Source organism: Elephas maximus, chromosome 7, assembly GCF_024166365.1.
Source record: "Elephas maximus indicus isolate mEleMax1 chromosome 7, mEleMax1 primary haplotype, whole genome shotgun sequence".
Taxonomy (NCBI): Eukaryota; Metazoa; Chordata; class Mammalia; order Proboscidea; family Elephantidae; genus Elephas; species Elephas maximus.
This window is the reverse complement of record NC_064825.1, coordinates 47306827-47328017: the sequence shown is the minus strand read 5'-3', so window position 1 is coordinate 47328017 and position 21191 is coordinate 47306827. Positions and strand designations below refer to the sequence as shown.

At 48.8% G+C, this 21191-nt stretch overlaps 1 protein-coding gene across 1 annotated transcript in view; it reads left to right on the top strand.

Annotated features, from left to right (window-relative positions):
* The window catches only part of SLCO2B1 (solute carrier organic anion transporter family member 2B1), a 51978-nt gene that overhangs the window by 18378 nt on the left and 12409 nt on the right, over positions 1-21191 (top strand). The window contains exons 5-9 of the mRNA XM_049889798.1: positions 2926-3159; positions 3414-3512; positions 5951-6141; positions 15526-15628; positions 19975-20332. Of these exons, the coding sequence (XP_049745755.1) occupies positions 2926-3159; positions 3414-3512; positions 5951-6141; positions 15526-15628; positions 19975-20332 (985 nt within the window). The remainder of the gene's footprint in view (positions 1-2925; positions 3160-3413; positions 3513-5950; positions 6142-15525; positions 15629-19974; positions 20333-21191) is intronic.

Sequence of the window (21191 nt, the reverse complement as noted above, 5' to 3'; positions counted from 1 at the left end):
TTATTGTCAGCACTTTACATGTATTAATGCATTTAATCCTCACAAGAAGCAAGACATTGATGAAATAATGAATGAATATACAAATAAAAACATAAAAGAATTTTACACAGGAACAGTGAAGCCCCGTACAGCCCCGTGGGATTTTGTCGAGGGCCTACTTGACAAATTGGTACCTGCCTCTTAGAGAATGATCCAAGACCTGAGTATTCACTTCCTTCCGTCCTCTCCTATCCAATCCATTCATCCATTCACCCATCCACCCAACTACCCACCTATCCAGTCATCCAACCATCTACCCACCCACCCACCCCTCCACCCACCCACCCACCCATCCCTCCACCCACCCACCCACCCATCCCTCCACCCACCCACCCATCCATCCATCCATCCACCCGCCCACCCGTCCACCCATCCATCCGTCCATCTGTCCATCTGTCCATCCGTCAGCCCTTATATTCATCTGGTGGCTCACCCAACAAACCTTTAGTCATGCCTACTTTGTGCCAGACTCTCTCAGGGGATTCAGTCCTTGCCTCCAGGGAGCACTCAGTCTGTGGAAAGAAGACAGAGACAAATAATGACCCCACAATATGACATTTGTGTAAGGAGGGAAGCCTAGGGTCTATAGAGCCCAGGGGCTTATGCCCCAGCCTAGCAGTAGGGGTTTCCCAGAGGAGGAGGCTGTCAGAGAGCATCCACTCTCCCTTGCTCTCCCATCAGCTCACACGTCCGGAGCTCCCACTCTGTGCCAGGACCAGGAGGTGGAGCTATGAAGCAGATATGACCAGCCCAAGGAGTTCCCAGTGGAGTGTAGGTTGGAGTAAGCATGGGCAACTCTGCTACAAAGTATGAAAGGTCCAACACCTTAAGAGATAGCCAGAACAAGCCATTAGAACCCTGAGTAGGGGAAGGACACTTGCAGCTGGAGGGAGTGGCACTTGAACTGAAGATTCAGGTACAGGAGCCGCATGTGCCAGGGCAGGGCAGTGGGAAAGTACAGAGTGTGCCTGAGGAATGCAGAGTAGTTTATCTGAGCCCAAGTGGAGTATTGTCAAGAGGACTAATTGAAATGCTGAAAAACAATACTTCCTCACTTTTGTTTGCCCAGAACTTTTACTTTAACAAAGCTATTACTGTACAGGGTCACACACGTGCATCTCCTTACTCCCATACCACGCCGCTCTGCCCTAGACTCCCTGCAAAGCCCTGAGCAAAGCTCTTCTCCTGTCTGAGCCTCAGTCTTCACATCTGTCCAATGAATGAACTAGACTCAGTGACCTCCCAGAACCTGCCCGGCCCTGACCTTCCAGGCTATGTCATGCATCCATTCTTTATCCAATATTTACTAAATTCTATTATGTGCCAGGAGCCCTGGTGGTGCAGTGGTTAAGAGTTCGGCTGCTAATCAAAATGTCAGCAGTTCAAATCCACCATCTACTCCTTAGAAACCCTATGGGGCAGTTCTACTCTGTCCTATAGGGTCACTATGAGTCAGAATCAACTTGACGGCAATAGGTTTATGGGTACTATGTGCCAGGTCCTCTGCTGGTCACTGGGAACCCAGGGGTGGGGAAGACAGGCACGATCCCTAAACCATCATCATATCTAATGTCTAGTAAACCCTGTACTCAAGCAACGCTCAGCGCTTTAATGTTTACAACCCTTTGGGGCAGGTGTTATCATTATCCTATTTTATAGGTGAAGAAACCAAGGCTCAGAGAAGGGAAGAACCTTCCCAAGGCCCACAATTAGAATTATGACATATCCAAGTAGCCCTGGAGCCCCTGCTCTGAACTACTGAGTTATTTTGCTTTTGAATTCCTTCTCTGTAGAGCTTCCGCTCTAGAAGACTCATTTAAGAGACGAGGAAATGAAGGCTTAAAGAGGGCAAAGGCCTTTGTCAAAATCACACGGTGAGGCCCACGCAGCCTTTGTTGAAGGCCTATGTCCAGATTCTTGATTTTGGTTCATATGGCACTTTCCAGTCCCAGGGAGGAGCTCTCCAGGCTGGGTGGACACAACTCAGAGCCCCAGCTCCCAGAAAGGCCTGGGCAAGCCACAGACAGAAAGCCATTTCTATATTTGCATTTGGGGAGTTATAGGGAACAAATGTCTAGTACTGAATTAGTACTTTACTATGTTCCGAAGCTGTGTCCTAAGCTGACACCAAACCCCAGAATGAACTCAAAGGCCAACAGAGCCCTCCACAACCTGGCCCCATCTTCCTTCTACTCAGCCCTGGCCTTGCCTTTCATACTCTGATCCAGCCATTCCTCTCATTCTACCAACACAGCGCCTTTGGAGCCACTGGTCATGTCGTGACCTCTCCGTGGAACACTTCTCCCCTCCTTCATTCTCTGGGAAATCTTATTTATTCTTCTGGATCCAGTTCAAACTCTACCTTATTTCACCCCACCCAAGAATCGTGGTTGCCACAGCACTTCCACATACCCCTGCTCAGATGGGAACATAGTGTTTAAAAGCATGAACTCTGAAGCCAGGCTGCCTAGGTTCAAATCCTGGCCCTGCCAGTTGCTGTCTGAGCATCAGGTTCCTCACCCGTGAAATGGGATAATGAGTGCACCTATCCCCTAGGCTTGTCGTGGGGGTTCAATAAATTATATACAAAGCACTTAAAACAGTGCCTCGCATCGAAAAGTGCTAGGCAAACATTAGCTATTGCCACCTGGGAGTTCCTGGGTGGTACAAATGGTTAAGCGCTCAGCTCCTAACAGAAAGGTTGGCAGTTTGAATCTACTCAGAGGCATCTTGGGAGACAGTCCTAGCAATCTACTTTGGAAAGATCACACCTATTGAAAACGTTACGGAGCACAGTTCTACTCTGAGACACATAGGGTCACCATGAGTTGGAATCAACTCCACGGCAACTGGTTTATTGTCCTATTATTTATGATCATCTCTCAGAGGATCTGCCACAGGACTTCGAAGCTTCCCTGTGCCTGCCCAAGACCTCAGGCCCGGCACCAGCCCCCTTCAATGGCAGCTGCTCCAGCTACACAGAGGCACAGCATCTCGCGGTGGTGGGGATAATGTTCATGGCACAGACCCTGCTCGGGGTAGGGGCTGTGCCTATTCAGCCTTTTGGCATCTCCTACATCGATGACTTTGCCCACAACAGCAACTCACCCCTCTACCTTGGTGAGTGCTTGTCCCACCCCTCCAAGCCCTGAGGGCCAGGCCAGGCTTGGGTAGAAGAGATCCTAGGTAGGGGCTGGGCATTGAATCTCTGACCTCTGCCCCATATGGCCAGTAAATATGGAGAATCCCTGCAAAGTTTTCTGGATCTGACCAGGGGACACAAGCTGCTCTTGCTCACTAGCAGACACAGCAAGCACTAACCTGCTGAGGGAAGCCAAGGCTAGCAGGACCTAACCTAGCCTTTGTGTTTACAGGGATCCTGTTTGCAGTGACCATGTTGGGGCCAGGCCTGGCCTATGGGTTGGGTGGCCTCATGCTGAGCCTTTACGTGGATATTGACCGGATGCCAGAAGGTGAGCCACCTCCTCTCCCCTCCCTCAGGGCAGCTCAGACTGATAGGTGGTCTTATAGGACAGACTGAGTCAGGGGACTTGGGTGCAAAGCCTAGTGATACCACCAACATTGGAGAAGCCTCCTAACTTCTCTGTGCCTCAGCTTTCTCCTCTTTGAGGTAAGGTCAGTAATCTCTGTCCTGTCTATCTCCTAAAACTACAGTCAGAATCCAAAGAGATGATGGAGATAAACTGTAAAGTGGCATCAGAGTAGGAAATGTGCTTGCTGCTATTAGTGTTATGAGTCTTCACCTTCCTCCATACCTTGTTCCCTCAGGCCCCCAGCTTCGAGCTCAGATATGCTGTGGAGGAGACAGATGAACACTCCCTCTTAGTCTATAGGGAGTTCTTATCTTTGGGAGGAAATAAGACTCAGAGGTAAAACAGAGAGGATGATGGGAGAGTGGAGAGAGCTTTTGGAGCAGGACTCAGTGACTCAGTGTGTTACCTTGAACTTTAGCAGATGACCTCTAAGGGCTCTTCTAGTCTGACCACCTCAGAGTTTGAGAAGCTATGCCGGGTATACAATTTGGGGTCCACTGTCCTCTGGTCCAAGTCATGGTGAGAGTGGGCAAAGGAGTGTGACTGAAGCTTGGCCTGAAGGCAGCCATGGGGGAGGAGTGCTGGGGGTCCTGGAGCTCTGGGTCCCTGCTGAGGAGTGGGAGGGGGACTTATGCTAGAACTTTCTTGCTCAGGTGTGCCTTCTGCCTCCTGCTACTTGGAAGTCCTACCCCTCACCTAGAGATGTTCTCGCAGGTCCTAAAAGCCTCCAGGTGACATACATAAGGCTAGCTGGGCATGCAGATGTTGCTTCTTGTCCTCTGGCTTTTGTCAAGGGTGACTCCAGCTAGGACAGGTCTGGGCAGCTTTGAGCTAGAGTCCCAAGGGACGGCCCCATCCTAGCCCACTTCCTTCCAGGAAGCTGGGCACAGGAGCCAGATCTGGGCTCTGGCTGCAACTCCCCTCTCCCTTGAAGGAAGGTCCTGGAAGTCAAGGTTCCCTAGACACACACCCCAGTTCTAGGGGAGGGGTGTGTTTTTTTAATATGTTGGCATCATCCTGGCAGAAGTGTCACCTCCACAGGCAAATGTGGACTGAGGTGCCACCTCCCTAGTTCTTTCTCTATGAGGAATTTCATAGGATGGGAGGATCAGGTCTGTAGCAGGCACAGAAGAGTATGTAAGAAGCAGAGGAGTTGAGGATGCATGTGTGTGAACTCTCACTGGCCTGGCACAGAGGTGGGAGAAAAATAAATGGAGGAGGAAACCAGACTCAATCAGTGCCAAAGCCAAATCCAACCCCAGCTTCACAGACATGTTTGTTGAGTGCTGGCTGGTGCTCTGGCTCCTCGAGCCAGGAGGAGCACAGGATCAAGCATCCAGGGGATCAACCCTGCACCATGGGGGCAGTCTTATCATGCATTTGTATTTTTATAAAGTCTTTCCAGATGCTGGGAGACTGAAGGAGGATGACCCAACTCAGCCTTGGGGGTCTAAGAGGTTTGATGGGAGATTTGTACATTCCAGCCAGGAGGCTGGAATTATTTACGATAATCTAGTTCTAGCTAAACCTGGCAAAGGGTCAAAACCACCTGGGGAACTTGTTAAGGATTCCTTGGCTAACTTCTCACCCCACACTTTGGTAATTCTAAGTAGGTCTTAGGCAAGACTAGGTATTTATGACAAGCACCCCTGGTGATTTTAATCATCATGCAAGTCTGATTTAACAGTAATAAAAACAATAGTAATACTGATAATAAAAAACTAGAAGAACAAACACCTATATAGCAAAGCACTATTCTAAGTGCTTTACACATATTAGTTCCTATAATTCCCAGAACAACCCTATGATGTAGGTACTATTATTATCTATATTTTCAGAGAAAGAAACTGAGACAAAAAGAGGTTAAGTAACTTTCCCAGAGCCCTGGTGGCACAGTGGTTAAGAGCTCAGCTGCTAACCAAAAGGTTGGCAATACAAATGCACCAGCTGCTCCTTGGAACCCTATGGAGCAGTTCTCCTCTGTCCTATAGGTTCGCTGTGAGTCAGAATTGACTGTACAGCAACGGGTTTGCTTTTTGGTTTTAACTTGTCCAAGGTTATGCAGCAAGCATCAGAAGTCAGACCTAGCAATTCATTTCTAAAGTACACGGCCTTGCCTACTCTACTATAATGCCTTAGCAGTTGAAGCTGAGGCCCAGAAAGGGTCAGAGGCTTGCCCAAGCTCACACAGGCCATAACTTGCAGAGTCACGGCCAGAACCCAGGTCTCCTGACTCCCAGCCCAAGCCTCTCTCTGCTGCTCCAGGCTGACTCATGTCTCAGAAGCCAGACCCAGGGTGGTGGCCTAGAAGTGACAGCCCACCCTGACCCTAACATCACCATTGTTTTCTCTTCCAGGTGGCATCAGCCTGACCTCAAAGGACCCCCGATGGGTGGGTGCCTGGTGGCTGGGCTTCCTCATCTCTGCTGGTGCAGTGGCCCTGGCTGCCATCCCCTACTTCTTCTTCCCCAGAGAGATGCCCAAGGAGAAGCATGAGCTTCGCTTCCAGACAAGGATCTTGTCAATTATAGCCTCACGTGTCCGCAAAGTAAGCTTCCCCCACCATGCCCTCTGCCCCAGCCTGGGCTCCAGCCCTCACCCACTTGTCCTCCTTTGTAACCATAATTTTTATCCCTTCTGGGCACTGCACTTCATGACTTACCGAACTCATCCATGCTTGGGATCCATTGCATCTTCCTAACAGTCCTGCAAGGTAAGTATTACCTGTCCCTTTTACAATGAGGAAATTAAGGGCCAGAGACTGGGAGCAATTTACCCAAGATCATAGAGCCAGCAAGGGACAGAGCTGGCATGAGAACTCAAGGCCATCCAAGTCCATGTCCTTTACTCTAACCACTGCATTTACTGCCTCTCTGCTGGTCACTAAAATTTTTTTGCAAATTCTGGAAGTGCTGTAGGGATGTTATTAAGAACTGGGGGGATGAAAAGGGTGGGCAGGAGGGTCTAGGAGACTTGCCTAAAGAGGAAGGATTTGAGCTGCATTTTGAAGGATGTGTGGAAACTTAGAAAGGAGGAGGGGCATTCTAGGCTTGGAAACAGCATGGGCAAAGGATTGGCTGCAGAAGTGAACCTGGCCTTTTTGGGGCTAGTGAAGGGGACAATCATGTATCCAGTGTCTCTCTGGGCCAGGGCCCAGGCTGGACACTGGCTAAGCAAAGACCATTGTGGTGTCTACCCTTAAAGGGAGCTCAATCTAATGAAGGCATAGATTCACGGACAAGTAACAACAATCTGGTATGATGTTCTCAGGATATCTCATTGAATTCCCTGTTCGGCTCTTGGGGCTGATGGTCCTCTCCTCAGAAGAGGACCCTGAGGCTCAGCTAAATGAAAAGATTTGCTTAAGATCACAGAGCTGGTAAGAGAGGGGAAGATATGTGAGCCATTGAGCAGGATAGACGGTTCCAGGGCAGGGGCCTCCAAGTTTTCCAGGGTCCCACAAAAACATGAGGCCTGAAAAATAATAAATTGGCTCCAAAATACAAAAGAAGATGACAAAACTTTTTTTTTAATTGAATTATAATGTCATTAATGTCAACTTCATTAATTTTCAGTTAATAAAACCCAGTGCCATTGAGGCGATTCTGACTCATAGCGAATCAGATAAAGTAGAACTGCCCCATAGAGTTTCCAAGAAGCGCCTGACAGATTCGAACTGTGACACTTTGGTTAGCAGCCGTAGCACTTAACCGCTATGCCACCAGGGTTTCAGTTAATATTCATACACATTTCATTACAATTTGAAAATTTTCAGATCAGATTTTTTTCTTTTCCCAAGTATGGATGGTGATTATTAAGAAGTCACAGAGAGTCATAAACTGAGGAAGTTACCTGTTGCCAAGTAGTTTGAATTTCAAAGGGATAATTTATAAAAATTCTGTCGAATATTTTGCAGCAAGGAGAATTCTTGGTTGGTACATTTGAAAGTTTACTGTCCTGTGGGAGAGGGCCTCCTTCTTAGAGACGTAGAAAGGGCTAAATCAGTTCTGTCTAGAAAAGCCAGGATTTGAGTCCAAGTCTGTCTGACTGCCAAACCCCTACTGCCCTACCGAATCTTACCACCCTGTCCTCTGGCTAGGGCAGAGGATGTGTACTTGGGGAAGGAGATCAAAGAAAAATGATGTTGGAATAGCCAGCAGGGGCCAAAACAAGAAAGGCCTTGACTGCCAGGTTAAAGAGCAATGGATAGTCCTGGAGGGAAGATAAGTAGGGGAGTCCCTTGACTCAGTCACTGGGTGCTGGGCAGAGGAAGGATTGTGAGGGACAAGGGGAGTGCGTGGAGAGAGGCTGAGGACAGGGCTGCCAACGAGGCAGCCTTTACAATGGTTCAGGCAGAAGCTGCCAGTGGCTGAACCACTGCACTGGCAGTGAGGCAGGGGGTGGGGATGAATCCAGGAGCTACTCAGAAGGTGGACTGCACAGACTTGGGTGTTGCTCTGCTATGGGCCATTCCAGAGACAGTGAAGGATTGGGCTGATGCTGGGATTGGGTGCAGCAGGCCCTGGAGAGTGGCCAGTTTCAGGGAAAGAAGACTTGAGTTTAGAACCACAGATGGTCCTTCCTTGTTCTGCCTAGCTCTGGTCAAAATTTGGATGAGATGGAATTCCTATAACTTGGGGAAGAGTTCTTAGAAGTGGGGTGATCATAGAGGAAGAGAAAAAGTCTGGGTTGCTGATTACTGGTAATCTCCAAGTTGGATCTTAAATTTGAACAGAGATTAGCCAGTTGGGCAATGGAGTGATCTTGACCTTTGAAGAGGTAGAAGAAGCAAAGCTGGGGGTGGAAGACTTGCCCATGCTGGGCTTAGTCACATGTCAGCTGTGTGACCTTGTGCAAATCACTTCCCTGTTCTGTTCTGTCATATAAGATGCTGAGGTGAGACTCCTGGAGCAAGGAGCCTCAGATTGGGAGATTGCACGGTTCCTTGAGTCAAAGCTGCTATGATTCAGAGATTCTGGTTTTAAGAGCTATTCCTTAAAACTCTGGCTCCCTGGCTGTGAACCTGTCTAGCTGTCTGGATTTGTTCTGTCAGCACACTGGGGTTGGGGAGTCGGGAAGGAAGGGGGTGAGAGGTTTCTAAAAAAGAACTGAAGGCTGAGAACATGATGATTTGCTTCCAGCAGCTCTCAGGCAATAAATACTGATGTGGGAGGAATTGCTCGTCCCTCTCCCTAAGGCAGCCTTGGCTGGGCTGCTTTCAGTAACGCTGCTTGGCCTGGCCCACCCAGGCCACTGATGGGGAGGTGGACAGACCAGGAGGAAGGGCTCGATTAAGTGGCAAGTCCAGGTCTCCAAACCCGGGGCAGGTATCTTCTGCAGGGAAAGGGAACGGGCAGGAGGAGAAAGTGAACAGCGGGCTGTTTCTGAAACTTCTTCAAGCATACAAGCCCAGAATCTGGGTTCAGGGGCCTCCCAAATACCCTCCTGGAAGTAAATGCAGTTTTTTTTTTGTTACCCATGAGAGAAGGTCTCTGACCTCTGTCTCCTTATGTGTACGGTGGGCAGTCAATCAGACAAGATCTGCTAGCTCTGACACGTTCAATGATGTCTCATGTAAATGGCTCCCTGTCTCTAAGAATTCTGTGAGCATTTTCACAGGGGAACAGAGGGGCGAATCCCACAGCCCCTTCCTCAAGGAGAGCTCTGATAGCAAAGGAAGGTTGGGACACCTGCGTAGAGATGGGGCATGACAGAATGACAGCCCAGGTTTCTCCCATGGAATACTGTACTTTTTTTTCCTAATATTCTTTTTAAATACCTTTCTATATCCTAAAAAAACAAAAAGACCATTGTCATCAAGTCGAATCTGACTCATAGCCACTGTACAGATCTCAGAATTAGTCCTTAGCAGAGCCAGAAGTCAGACCCAGAGTAGAACTGCCCCACAGGGTTTCCAAGGAGCAGCTGGTGGATTTGAACTGCCAACCTTTTGGTTAGCAGCCAAGCTCTTAACCACTGTGCCACCAGGGCTCCTTCTATATCCTACTTCCATCATATTTCACAAAAGATTTAAGACAACGCATACCAAAATCGCGTACAGTGAAGTAAAACAGTGGGAATAAGGCTAACATTTATGGCTTGCTCTGCTCCCTTTGTGTATATTATCTCGTTTAATCCTGATAGCCCACCGGTGATGTCAGTACAGTTGTTACCCCCATTTTACAGCTGAGAAAATCAAATTTCCAGAGAAGTTAAATGGTCAGAGAGATTAAATTACCTGGTCAAGGTCACGTGGCTATTAAGCGGAGAAGCCAGGATTCAAACTCAAAGAGACCCATCCATTCCTGAGCTGTGCTAAATAAATAAATCAAGAATAAGGCACAGAAAAATAAAAATAAATAAATAAGAGCAAATGGTTCCCACAGAAAAACATGGATGTATAGGTCAAAAGGTCAATTCTGTTGATATAGGTGAACCACATATTTGGTTCTGAGCTTTCTGGCCTCCAAAGGAAAAAAGAGGAATGGCCAGCTGCATGAATCTCATCATAAGAAAGGTGGAAGCCTGTCTCGTACCCCACAGAAGCTCAAATCTCCAGGCACTGTGCTAGAAAACACTCTCTCCCATAGTGGGATACAAAAGGTAGCAGATAACCCCATCCCTGCGGCTGCTTCCTGTGGCGATAAGTGAGGGAACTGAGTGCTGGCAGAGAATTTCACAACACCTGCCTGGAGTCAACTCTGGTGACACAGCCCTAGGACACAGCCTCCTAGGAACTCAGCTTCCTCTGAGGATGGCTCCTGGATCCCCAGTGGCTCAGCAGACCTCAGGGCCTTCTGCGTGCTGGGCAACACACAATATCCCATGACCCTGCAGGCTTGCAGCAGTCAGCACAGAGCCCCAAGAGAGGAAGCTCTAGCCAGCTCCCTCAACCCAAGCCTGCTGACCTGGGCAAACCACAGCCCAGATGGGTCATGCTCCAAGCCCTGCTCTGAGCAGTGGCACAATGTTTCCTGTTTCTGGAGTCTGCTATTAGTCAGGAGTTCCCAAAACAGATGAAAGGAAAGAGGCAGAAACGTGTGGCAAGCACAGGGGGGAGCAGGAACTAGGGACAGTCAGTGCTCTCAACATCCACAGGATTAAGCCCAAATCCTTTAGCCTGACCAACAAAACCTCCTACATCTGGCTCTAGCCTATCTCTTGCCCCCTGCTCCTACCCTGGTAAGGCTCTTCTCTGTAGCCCGTTGAGTCCCCACTGCCTCCCCGTGGCAGGCTCCTCCCCACCACCACACTACTTCTAATAGCCTCTCCCTTCCTGTCTATCCAAATCCTTCAACCCTTGAGTCTCCCTGGAAGTCCTCCTTCCCTGATCACCCTGGCCCTTGGAGGTCCCTCCCTTCCTGTCTCCAAACCCCATGCTTTTTTCACAACCTGAGACAGGGGTGAGATGGGACTGGGTGGGGGAGGTCTAGAGGTTCAAAAATCTGCTCTGCATAAGTCCCTGGTGACACTTCCCCTTTCTGGCCTCAGTTTCCTCTTCTGTAAAAGAGGTGCGCTAATAATCCCTGCACCAGATGGTTGTGGGAATTAAATGCCATAGTGGATGTGAAAGTGCAGTGCAGACCATTTAGGGGCTGTACGTGTGGGAGCAGATGACATTGGGATGGTTGTCTTCACTGTTAACATGGAGACAAGGAACCCCAGGGAAGGAACTCACAAAATTCTGTCTCTAAGGACATGCCTTCTCTCCCTGACAAGAAAAGTTATGTCTCTCTCCAGCCCCTCCTGTTCCTCTCCTGGGGCAGCACCCCTCTCTTTCAGGCATCCAGGGCCCTCCTACCAAGCTGTCATGTCCCTCCCACACCACCCTCCCCATAGCTTGACTAGAACTGAGAAAGGAGCAAGGACAGCCACCAATATCTCTAAGGCAGCGCCGTCCAATAGCAATATAACATGAGCCACACAGGTCATTCTAAATTTTCTTGTTGTCGTTAGTTGCCATGCAGTCAGTTCTGACTCATGGTGACTCTGCTCCATGAGGTTTCAAAGGCTGTGACCTTTCAGAAGCAGATCGCCAGGCCTGTCTTCCAAGGCATCTCTGGGTGATTTTGAACTGTTAATCTTTTGGCTAGTAGTCGAGCACTTAAATGTTTGTACCCAGGGACTTCTAACTTTTCTAGTAGCCACATTAAAAAGTAAAACTAAATTAACAATGTATTTTGTTTAAATTAATCCATATATCCCAAATATTATCATGTCAATATATAATTAATATAAGAAGTTAATAATGAAATATTTTACATCATTTCTTACTAAAAGAAGTCTTTGGAACGTGAAGTGTATTTTACATTTACAGCTCATCTCGGTTCAGACTAGCCACATTTTTACGTGCTTAATAGTCACATGTAGCTACCAGTGCAGCACTACGGTAAAAATGAATAATAGACCCAGGACGCTCCACCCAAAGCCATGAGCCTTAAGTTGGTGAGATTTCAGGCACCCAGACCAACAGGTGAGCCTGGTCTTCAAATCACACAACGAAGGTGCCTTCTAACTGTGCCACCAGGGGCTTTGGGGTCACAGGGCTTGGTGGATAAAGCAGGAGTTTTCCACTCAGGCAGGCTTGAGCTCAAATCTTAGTTTTGCCATTTTCTAGTTATATGATGTTAAACAAGAAAACTAACCTTGAAGTTCGTTCCCTTATGTGTAAAGCAGTGTAGTGTACAGTTCCTTTGCAAGTACCAGTGAGGTAGGAGCAGGATCACTCTTGTGTAGCCACCAGCCCATACCGGTGACCTGTTACGTGCTAGAAGCTTAGTTCTGCTAGACCCCCAGGGTGCCCAGTATAGAGCCTTTACCACTCTCTGAACCATTAGCACAATAGCACCTCCTCTTGAGGTTCTCATTTTTCTTCCAAGCTCCTGGCCTTGGCTGCACCCACTGCCCTTGGAGCCATCTCTGGCACTCATTCTTTTAATAGGTATTTACCAGCTACCCACTATGTGTCAGGCCCTGTGTTAGGCGCCATGATTTCAGCAGAGAACAAGATAAGCACAATCCTTGTTTTTGCAGAGCCCAAGGTCCAACAGGGGAAAAAGCTATTGAACAAGGTTTGACCCAGACCTAAAAAAAAAACTTAAGTGGGTATAAAATTGTTGTTGTTAGGTTCCGTCGAGTCCATTCTGACTCATAGTGACCCTATGTATAACAGAACAAAACACTGCCCCGTCATTGACCATTCTCACAATCGTCGTTAGGCTTGAGCCCATGGCTGCAGCCACTGTGTCAATTCATCTCATTGAGGGTCTTCCTCTCTTTTGCTGGCTGATAACATGCCCAAAGTACGTGAGACAAAGTCTCTCCATCCTTGCGTCTAAGGAGCATTTTGGTTGTGCTTCTTCCAAAACAAATTTGTTCGTTCTTTTGGCAGTCCATGGTATATTCAATATTCTTCGCCAACACCATAATTCAATGGGCTCTGGCTTCGGAAACAAAAGCCCAGAAGGAACACCTTGCAGCTATCTAACTGCCATGAACCTCCCTGAGGCTGGAACACCCAGAGCTTGCTATGTGCTGGAATGAAAGAAGACAGGAGAAAGGGAAAACCCCCTAAAGGAACAAACACAGGCATATAAATATTTAAATGAATTATCTTTTTGCATAAAGCCAGACTTGAGGGAGGGAGAGAATCAGTTGGAGAGAGCTTGGAACCCATCCCCAGAACACCCCTGGGGCAGGGGCAGGCATGGAGATCCTGAATTGTGGGAAACTCCAGCATTTGTCTCACTAAGGTATCAGACCAGAGGGTGAGGCCCGTAGAGACTTCCCAGAGAATCCCAAATGGGCTCTCCAGCCTTACCTGCCCTCCCCCATGCCACACAGCACGGCTGGCCAGAGGGGAGCTATTCTCTGCTTACAAGCGCGTATTGTCCATAGTGCTCATATTTCTGTGGGGTCAATTCCAACCCAGAGTGACCCTACAGGAAAGAGCAGAACTGTCCCATAGGGTTTCCAAGGCTGTAATCTTTAAGAAAGCAAGCTGCCACATTATTTCCCCCCTGCAATGGTTGGTGGGTTCAAACCGCCAACCTTTCAGTTAGCAGCCAAGTTCTTAACCACTGCTCCATCAGGGATCCTGCACACTCTTAGTTATGGGGAATCCACTTCTTCCCAGTAGGGTAGCCTTTTCCAAATTGCCTTTTACATAGGGCTTAAGGCTTTCTCCCTGGAACTTTTTTGCTCCTAATTCTGATCTGGACTTACATAGAAAAATGGAGTAAAACCAGACCCCACTTAATACAAATGACCCAGTGCAAGTAGCAACTTCCCCAAAACATAGTTTTCTCATGCAAAAAAAGTGCATGTAGTACCTGCCTCAACATGTTTTTGTGCTAGAGACAATGCAGGTTCTGAGCACTGGGTTCTCTCCCTCCCTTGTACACAGATGCTGAAGTCAAGCTATCTGGGTTCACATCTTATCTGGACCACTTACTAGTTGTGTGACCTGCGGAAAGTTACTTCAAGTCTTTGCATCTCAGTTTTATCATCTGAAAAATAGGGATCCTAACGGCACCTACTTCAGAAGGTTCTTGTGAGGTTTCAATGAGTTAATTAATTGAAATTCTTTCAACAGTGCCTAGCACGTAGTATGTGCTTAGTTAGCATTAACCATTATTTATCATTTCTTTCCTCCTTTCTGACAATCAGAAGACTCTAATTGCGTCCTCCCCCCTGTCCTCACCCAAGACTTCTCTTGCCTAGAAAAAAGACCTCTCCTCCAGGAGTTGCACTTAGGACATCCTCAGCCAGGTGTGGGAATGCCCTCCACTTTGTGTATGGCTTCTTCACAGTGTGGGTCCCAGAGCTGAACACTTCCTCTGAGTGTGTCCTTACTCAAGCATGGGGAAGAAAGGGGGTTGTTGTCTCTTGCCTCCCCCAATCCAGTTCCCCTCCTGTCATAGCAGACAGGATAGAACAGAATGAACCTGAAGGCTCAAACCACCCCACTTCTTGTCAACTTCTATCACTAGATTCTCCTGCTCATGCATGGTGACTCTCAAGGTGACAACAACCAAAGGTGATGTAATAACTGAAGATAGAGGTGTGGTGATAACCATGTTGGTGATGTTGATGGTGGTAGTAGCGGTGATGGAGACAGTGACAGTGGTAAAGATGCTGGTGATGATGATGATAGTGACCCTGATGGTGATGGTAGTAATGGAATAGGTGACATTGATAGTAATGGTAACAGTGACATTGATAATGATATCGGTGATAGAGACATTGTTGGTGACAGTGGTGGTGATGGTAATGGAATTGGTGAGTTGATGATGGTATTTTTTATGACACTGGTGGTGATAGAGATGAGATTGGTGACACCCGATGTTGACAGAGACAATAATAGGGATAATGATGCTGTTAGAGATAGTGATGTTCATGATGCCGATAATCTATGGCGTTAGTGATTCTGGAGGTTCAGGCAACGATGATAACCATGGTGTTGGTGTAGGGCTGGTGGTGGTACCCAGGACAGAGACGATGATAACGGTAATGATGACATCGGCCATTGTGATGTTCAAATTATACTGATGGTGGTATTGATGATGATGTTGGTGATGTTAATGGGTGAGATATTTAAAGTGATGGGAATTGTGCTAATGATGTTAGTGGTTACGGTGGTAGTTTTCATGGTGATATTGGTGATCATTATGATGTTAATGATGGTGCTGACAATTGGCTGTGTGGACACTGGTGACAGCAGGGACCAAAGTTAGCCATTGGAATTTCATTAATTCTTTCAAAAAACACTTCTCAAGTGCCTATAATGCCAAGAACAAATGGCACACTGCTGGTCCCCATTGCTCCTGACAGGAGACAAAAGCCCCAACCTCTCCCCTTCCAGAGTCCCCTGCCCTAGCCCATAGCCATCTCTGGCATCCATCTGACTGCCCTTGGTTATGTGTCTCTCCAGGGTGAGGACTCCTCTTCTGAGCAAAGCCCTGGAGAGTACCCAGAGAAGCAATATGGCCTATCCCAGGTTGCACCAGACCTGACTGTGTTCCAGTTCATCAAAGGTAAGTGAGCTCTACGCCAGGCAGAACTAGAGCAGCATTTGATGCCTGACAGGATCCAGCCCCTTCCTGCCTTTCTTGATTCATCCTCCACATCTACAGGACGTGTACATTTCTTACAAGTCTTTGCTCATGCAATTCCTTCCATCTGGAATCTTCCCTGCCCCTCTAGGTCATGCTCATGTACCACTCCTTCCTTCCAGCATTCCTGGCTTTCCAGCCGAAAGGCTGCTTCTCTCCCATCTCTGGGTCCTCAGAACCCTCAGAACCCTCAGGGGCTCTGTTTCAGCTCGGATCTGTGCTGTGTGCTTGTCTGCAATGAGCTCCTAGAGGTCAAGGCCTGGGCTGGCTCATCTATGACCTCTCTTTTTGTCCTACTCTCCACTGAGCCTGCAAATAGGAGCCCTTCAGTTAATATTTGCCAAATTCCCAGGCTATGGCATGGGTGGAGGGAGCTCTGGGCTAAAAAGCCCAAAGACCTGAGTTTTTGTCCTGAGTCATTTCTACTTTTTAGGTTTTGATTTCCCCATCTGTACAGTGAGGCGTGGACTCAGTGATCTAAGGTCCATGCACCTCTGATCTTGAAACTATGAACTGAATGAATCAGTAACCAGGGTTTTTGCTGTGATCAGGCTATCTTTTCTAAAGATCTCAGTCCCGTGAACATTGAGTGCCTGCTGTGTGTAGGCTCTTGTAGAACACTGGACAGCAAGTCAGAAGACCTGGATTTGAATCTTGCCCCTAACACTGACTGACCAATGTAAATCTTGTAGAAGTTACTTTCCTTCCCTAACCTGAGTTTCCTCATCTGAAAGATAGTGGCAATGACAATAATGGCCATTGTGAGATTCAAATAGTACTGATGGCATTGGGTAGTGATTGGGTCACTAATTCTTGCTCTGTCTTTCTCAAGGACTGTTGTGAGACTCAAATAGGATGATGAATGGAAAGCCCTTTGTATACTATAAAAAACTGTACTTGTATAAGGTACAATTATTTATTAGTTCAATTACCTCTCCTACCCTACTGTTGTTATTCTAACAATGTCCCAGGACAGTAATTGAACTGCCTGTGGTTTAGAAGAGTGATAACCTCAGAGTTTGCTCAACCCCTCACTAAGGACTTTCTCAAGAGGAAGGGATTAGGCCCAATTCTTGGGCAAAGATTCCTAAGACTTAGTGTTGGGGTACCAGTAACCAAGCCAGTTCTCCAGCTTTCCAGGGAACGGAAGGGCCTAGACTCCATGGGGATAGGTCTAGAAACAGGGGCTTGGACTTCCAGACCTCAGGTGGTGGAAGGTGCTGGCACATTGTACCATAGAAGAGCTTATTAATCACTGCTTGTTGGTACAATAGTTAAGTGCTTGGCTACTAATGGAAAGGTCAGTGGTTCAAATCCACCAGCAGCTCCACAGCAGGAGAAAGTTGTGGCAGTCTGCTTCCATAAAGATTATAGCCTTGGAAGCCTACGGGGGCAGTTCTGCTCTGATCTATAAGGCTGCTATGAGTCAGAATTGACTCGATGGCAACCGGGTTTGGTTTTGGTTTTGGTTTTGGCTCCTGCCCAGAGGGAAGCTGGGGCCAGTTCCTGAATTAGATCCTGGAGCAGGTGTTCTGGGCCAGATTATCTCTAGTGGTTTCAGCTTATACATGGCCCTGAGGAAGACTGAGGCAGGGCTGGCCACAGGCCCTGTGACCAGTCAGCCTACCTGGCTTCTGGGCTTCTGCTGAGCTCCAGAGGAACCAGTTTGACCCTGGGGCCTGGCCTTGACCACCGGGGTATGGGGAGGCAGAGAGAGGTAGAGCCATGCTTCTTCATCTGGAGAACCCCTAGACTCTTGGGGAAGACAATGTCCCTGACCTAGGGTAGGCCCCTGTCTGATGGGGGAGACATAGAGTCTGGTTTGGGGGAAGTCCCTATCTAATGGAAGATAGATAGTCTCTGGATGTCAGGAGAACCTGCTTTGTCTGATGGAGGATATCTGGTCTCTATGCTGGGGGAGGTCATTGTCTAATGGGAGAGACGTAGTCCCTGAGCTGGGGGAGGACCTGGCCTGTCTGATGGGGGAGGCATTGTACTGAGCTAAGGGAGACTCCTGTCTAATGGGGAAGATCTGCCTCTGAGCTGGAGGTGACTCCTGGAGTTCCCCTTCAGGTATCTCTGACTAAGTGAAAGGCATAGCCCCTGCCCTCCAGGAATTTTCCATCTGTTCTGGAGACAGCTGTGGATGCTGAAGAGAGATGGAGGATGGGCTTAAAGCGCACTGCAGTGATTAGTAAGGAGATTGGCTGAAAGACAGAAACAATTAGCAAGATGGAGCCCTCTGGAGTCAGGCGGCCAGTGAGGCATGGAAATGGGAAGTCAAAGATACTAAAAAACAGAAAACCAAACCCGGTGCCATCAAGTCAATTCCAACTCAAAGAGACCCTATAGGACAGAGTAGAACTACCCCATAAGGTTTCCAAAGAGCAGCTGGTAGATTTGAACTGCCGACGTTTTGGTTAGCAGCCAAGCTCTTAAGCCACTGAACCACCAGGGTTCTGGCCCCTGTACTAGGAGTCACACAGGGGCAAATCCTGGTCCCACCCCAGCTTCTGGATGACCTTGGGCCAGTCCCTGCCCTTCTCTGGGCCTCACCTGTAAACGAGGGCACCTGTACAACCGGAGCAAAGTCCAGATTAAAACTCCATGGCCCTCACAGGGTATCAGATGCCCTGACCAGGGTAGATCATGGCAGGAGGCTGGAGCAGTCATCTGAAGTGAAGCCCAGGCATAACAGCTTCCCCTCAAAATGCTGGCTGAATGCACTGCTGCGTGGCAAGGGACTGGGGACCAGAGGCAGGCCTGGGAAGTGAAGGAGGGGGAATTCCACAGTCCCAGCCACCACCTCCCGCCTGCTCTGTTTGTCTTTATTTTCTGGCTCCCAAGGAAACAGCTCCTGTCCTGGCCCGGGGGCTGGGAAACCAGCTGGCTTGGCCATGCTCTGTGGACAGACAGAAATCTCCTATAACAGCGGTACTGGTCCTGCTACTGCAGGAACAGAGGGATCCCCTCTTCTCCCCTGCCTGGGGCCCAGAGGACCATCATGACCATCCCTCCCCACCAGCGAGCCCAGCCAGTGGCTTCCTCCTCCGATTCATCTTCTTGAAAAGGCCTTTCCTCCTCTTCCCCACACCTGGCATCTAACTTCAGTCCTGCCTACTGCAGGCAGAACGCATCTCTCTCTTGCTGTTAGTGGAGAGAGTCAGTGGCACAAGTCGAAACAGGAAGCACTCCCAGACATCTCCTTGGCTGCTCCTGCCAATGAACACACTGACATTGGAACGCGAAGGGACTTACCCAACGCTGAGTACCCTTTAGTTAAACAGACTTGCAGTGGGGGCAACCTGTGAACGAGGCCCTGTTTTAGGAGCTAGCAGAGGGCTGGGGAGGTCATCAGTGCCAGACTAGTTGCTTATGTTCCTGTCCCCTTCTGGGAGTCCCTCCCCCCTTGCTGCCCCACCCCATCTCCACTGCCCCAGATCATCCCATTACTCAGGGTCCAGAAATAAAACTCAGGCCAGGGAAGTCTTCCTAAGGATGTGGTATTTAAGCTGAAGTCTGAAGGGTTAGCAGGAATTTACTAGCCAAAGATAGGGGAAGTGTATCAGGCAGAGGGACTAGCAGTGGGGAGGTGGAAGGAAGGTGCCAACTGATCCAACTCTATGTCTGGTCCTGTGCTGGGAACACAGAAAAGAAGAAGAAGGCCTGGATTGGCTTGGAAAGAGCTGTAGCAGGACAAAATGGAATGGGCCGAGTAGGGGAAAAAATGTGGTGAATAAGTGAAATGGAAAAACTGAAATGAGATGCGAGAGGATGAATGAAATAGAATCAGATAGATGGCTTGGAGTAGAATTGTATGGAATGGAATAGAATTATATGAAATGGGTTAAAATTTAATGGAAAGGAAAAAAACCGAATACCCACCCACGGCCATGGAGTTGATTAGACTTGTAGTGATCCTATAGGACAGAGTGGAACTGCCCACCAGAGCTCCCTAGAATTGAATACAATGCAGTCTAATTCAAGTGAGCAGAATGGTAAGAAACAGAATTCTGAAAATGGAATAGAATGAAATCAAATATAAGGGAATAGAAATGAACACAATAGAATTAAGTGGAATGGAATGAGATGGGATGGAAAGGAACGGGAACAGAAAGAAATGTGAAGGACTGGGCTGGAATGTAATAGAACTAATCTGAGGAGGAACGGATTTAAACGAACGGGGCAGGATGGGACAGAAAGGCATGGCAAGGCGGGCCTGCCGCCCCGCCTGCCCTCTCTAACCTCCACCCCCCTCGCTCCAACAGTCTTCCCCAGGGTGCTGCTGCGGACCCTGCGCCACCCCATCTTCTTGCTGGTGGTCTTGTCCCAGGTGTGCATGTTGTCCACAGTGGCAGGCATGGCCACCTTCCTGCCTAAGGTCCTGGAGCGCCAGTTTTCCATCACTGCCACCTACGCCAACCTACTCATTGGCTGCCTGACCATCCCATCGGCCATCGTGGGCATTGTGGTGGGAGGTGCCCTTGTCAAGCGCCTCCACCTGGGCCCCAAGCGCTGCGTCATCCTCTGCCTGCTGGGAGCACTGTTCGGCCTAATTTTCAGCCTGCCCCTCTTCTTCATTGGCTGCCCCACACATCAGATTGCAGGCATCACCCTCCAGCCTGGGTGAGTGTGTACATGAGCATGTGAGTGTAACATGGGGGTGGGGGTTGGCACAGGGAAGAGGAGTGACCTCAGATAGGCCAAGCCAACGGGGCACCCACCTAACACAAATCTCACCACTCACCACAGCGCTGTGTTCTCTCCACTCTGCCTAAAACCCTTCTATTAGTCACTGGCCTGGCTCAGTTGCAAGAGGTGGGACCACGTCTCTAGAAGGCTCTGGTGAAGGGCCATGGTCCACTAGAAGGAGCAGGGATGGAACTGCCAGGGCAAGACAGCTCAGGCCAGGGGAAGGGGTGGGGCCTAAGATAGGGCACACCCGCCTGTGATGAGGAATCTCCAAAATGGTGGGGCTGTGTGGGCTCACCGGGGTGGTGGGGGGGTGGGGGCATGGGGCATCATGGCAGGCCAGACTCAGCTCAGCTTGGGGAATGATTTTGCTCCCAGACAGATGAAAGGCCTGCCCAGGAGAGGGCAGGTCTCCATCTGTGGGGGTGAGGGTGGGAGGTGGGGTGGTAGGAGTGGAATGGCCCCTACCAGGGAGGCCACAGAGGAACCATAGGCACTGGAAAGGGGTTAGACTAGAGACCTCAGAGATTCTTGGTTCTTAGAGACTAGGAGCTAAAATTCTGTTGTTCCATGACCCTAAAATTCCAGAATTCTTTCTCAAGTCTTTGAGGCAGCACCTGCTTCCATCCTCCAGGAAGGGGGCACCTGATGCCTCGCTTCCTCCTATTCACCATACTCCTTCTCCCCTCCCCCTCCCCTACCCCCCCATATACACCCTCATGTCTTGGGAGCAGTCTTAGAGAGGATATTGAAAGTTGCTTTCCTGCCCTCTTCTCCAGAATGATTTCATTTT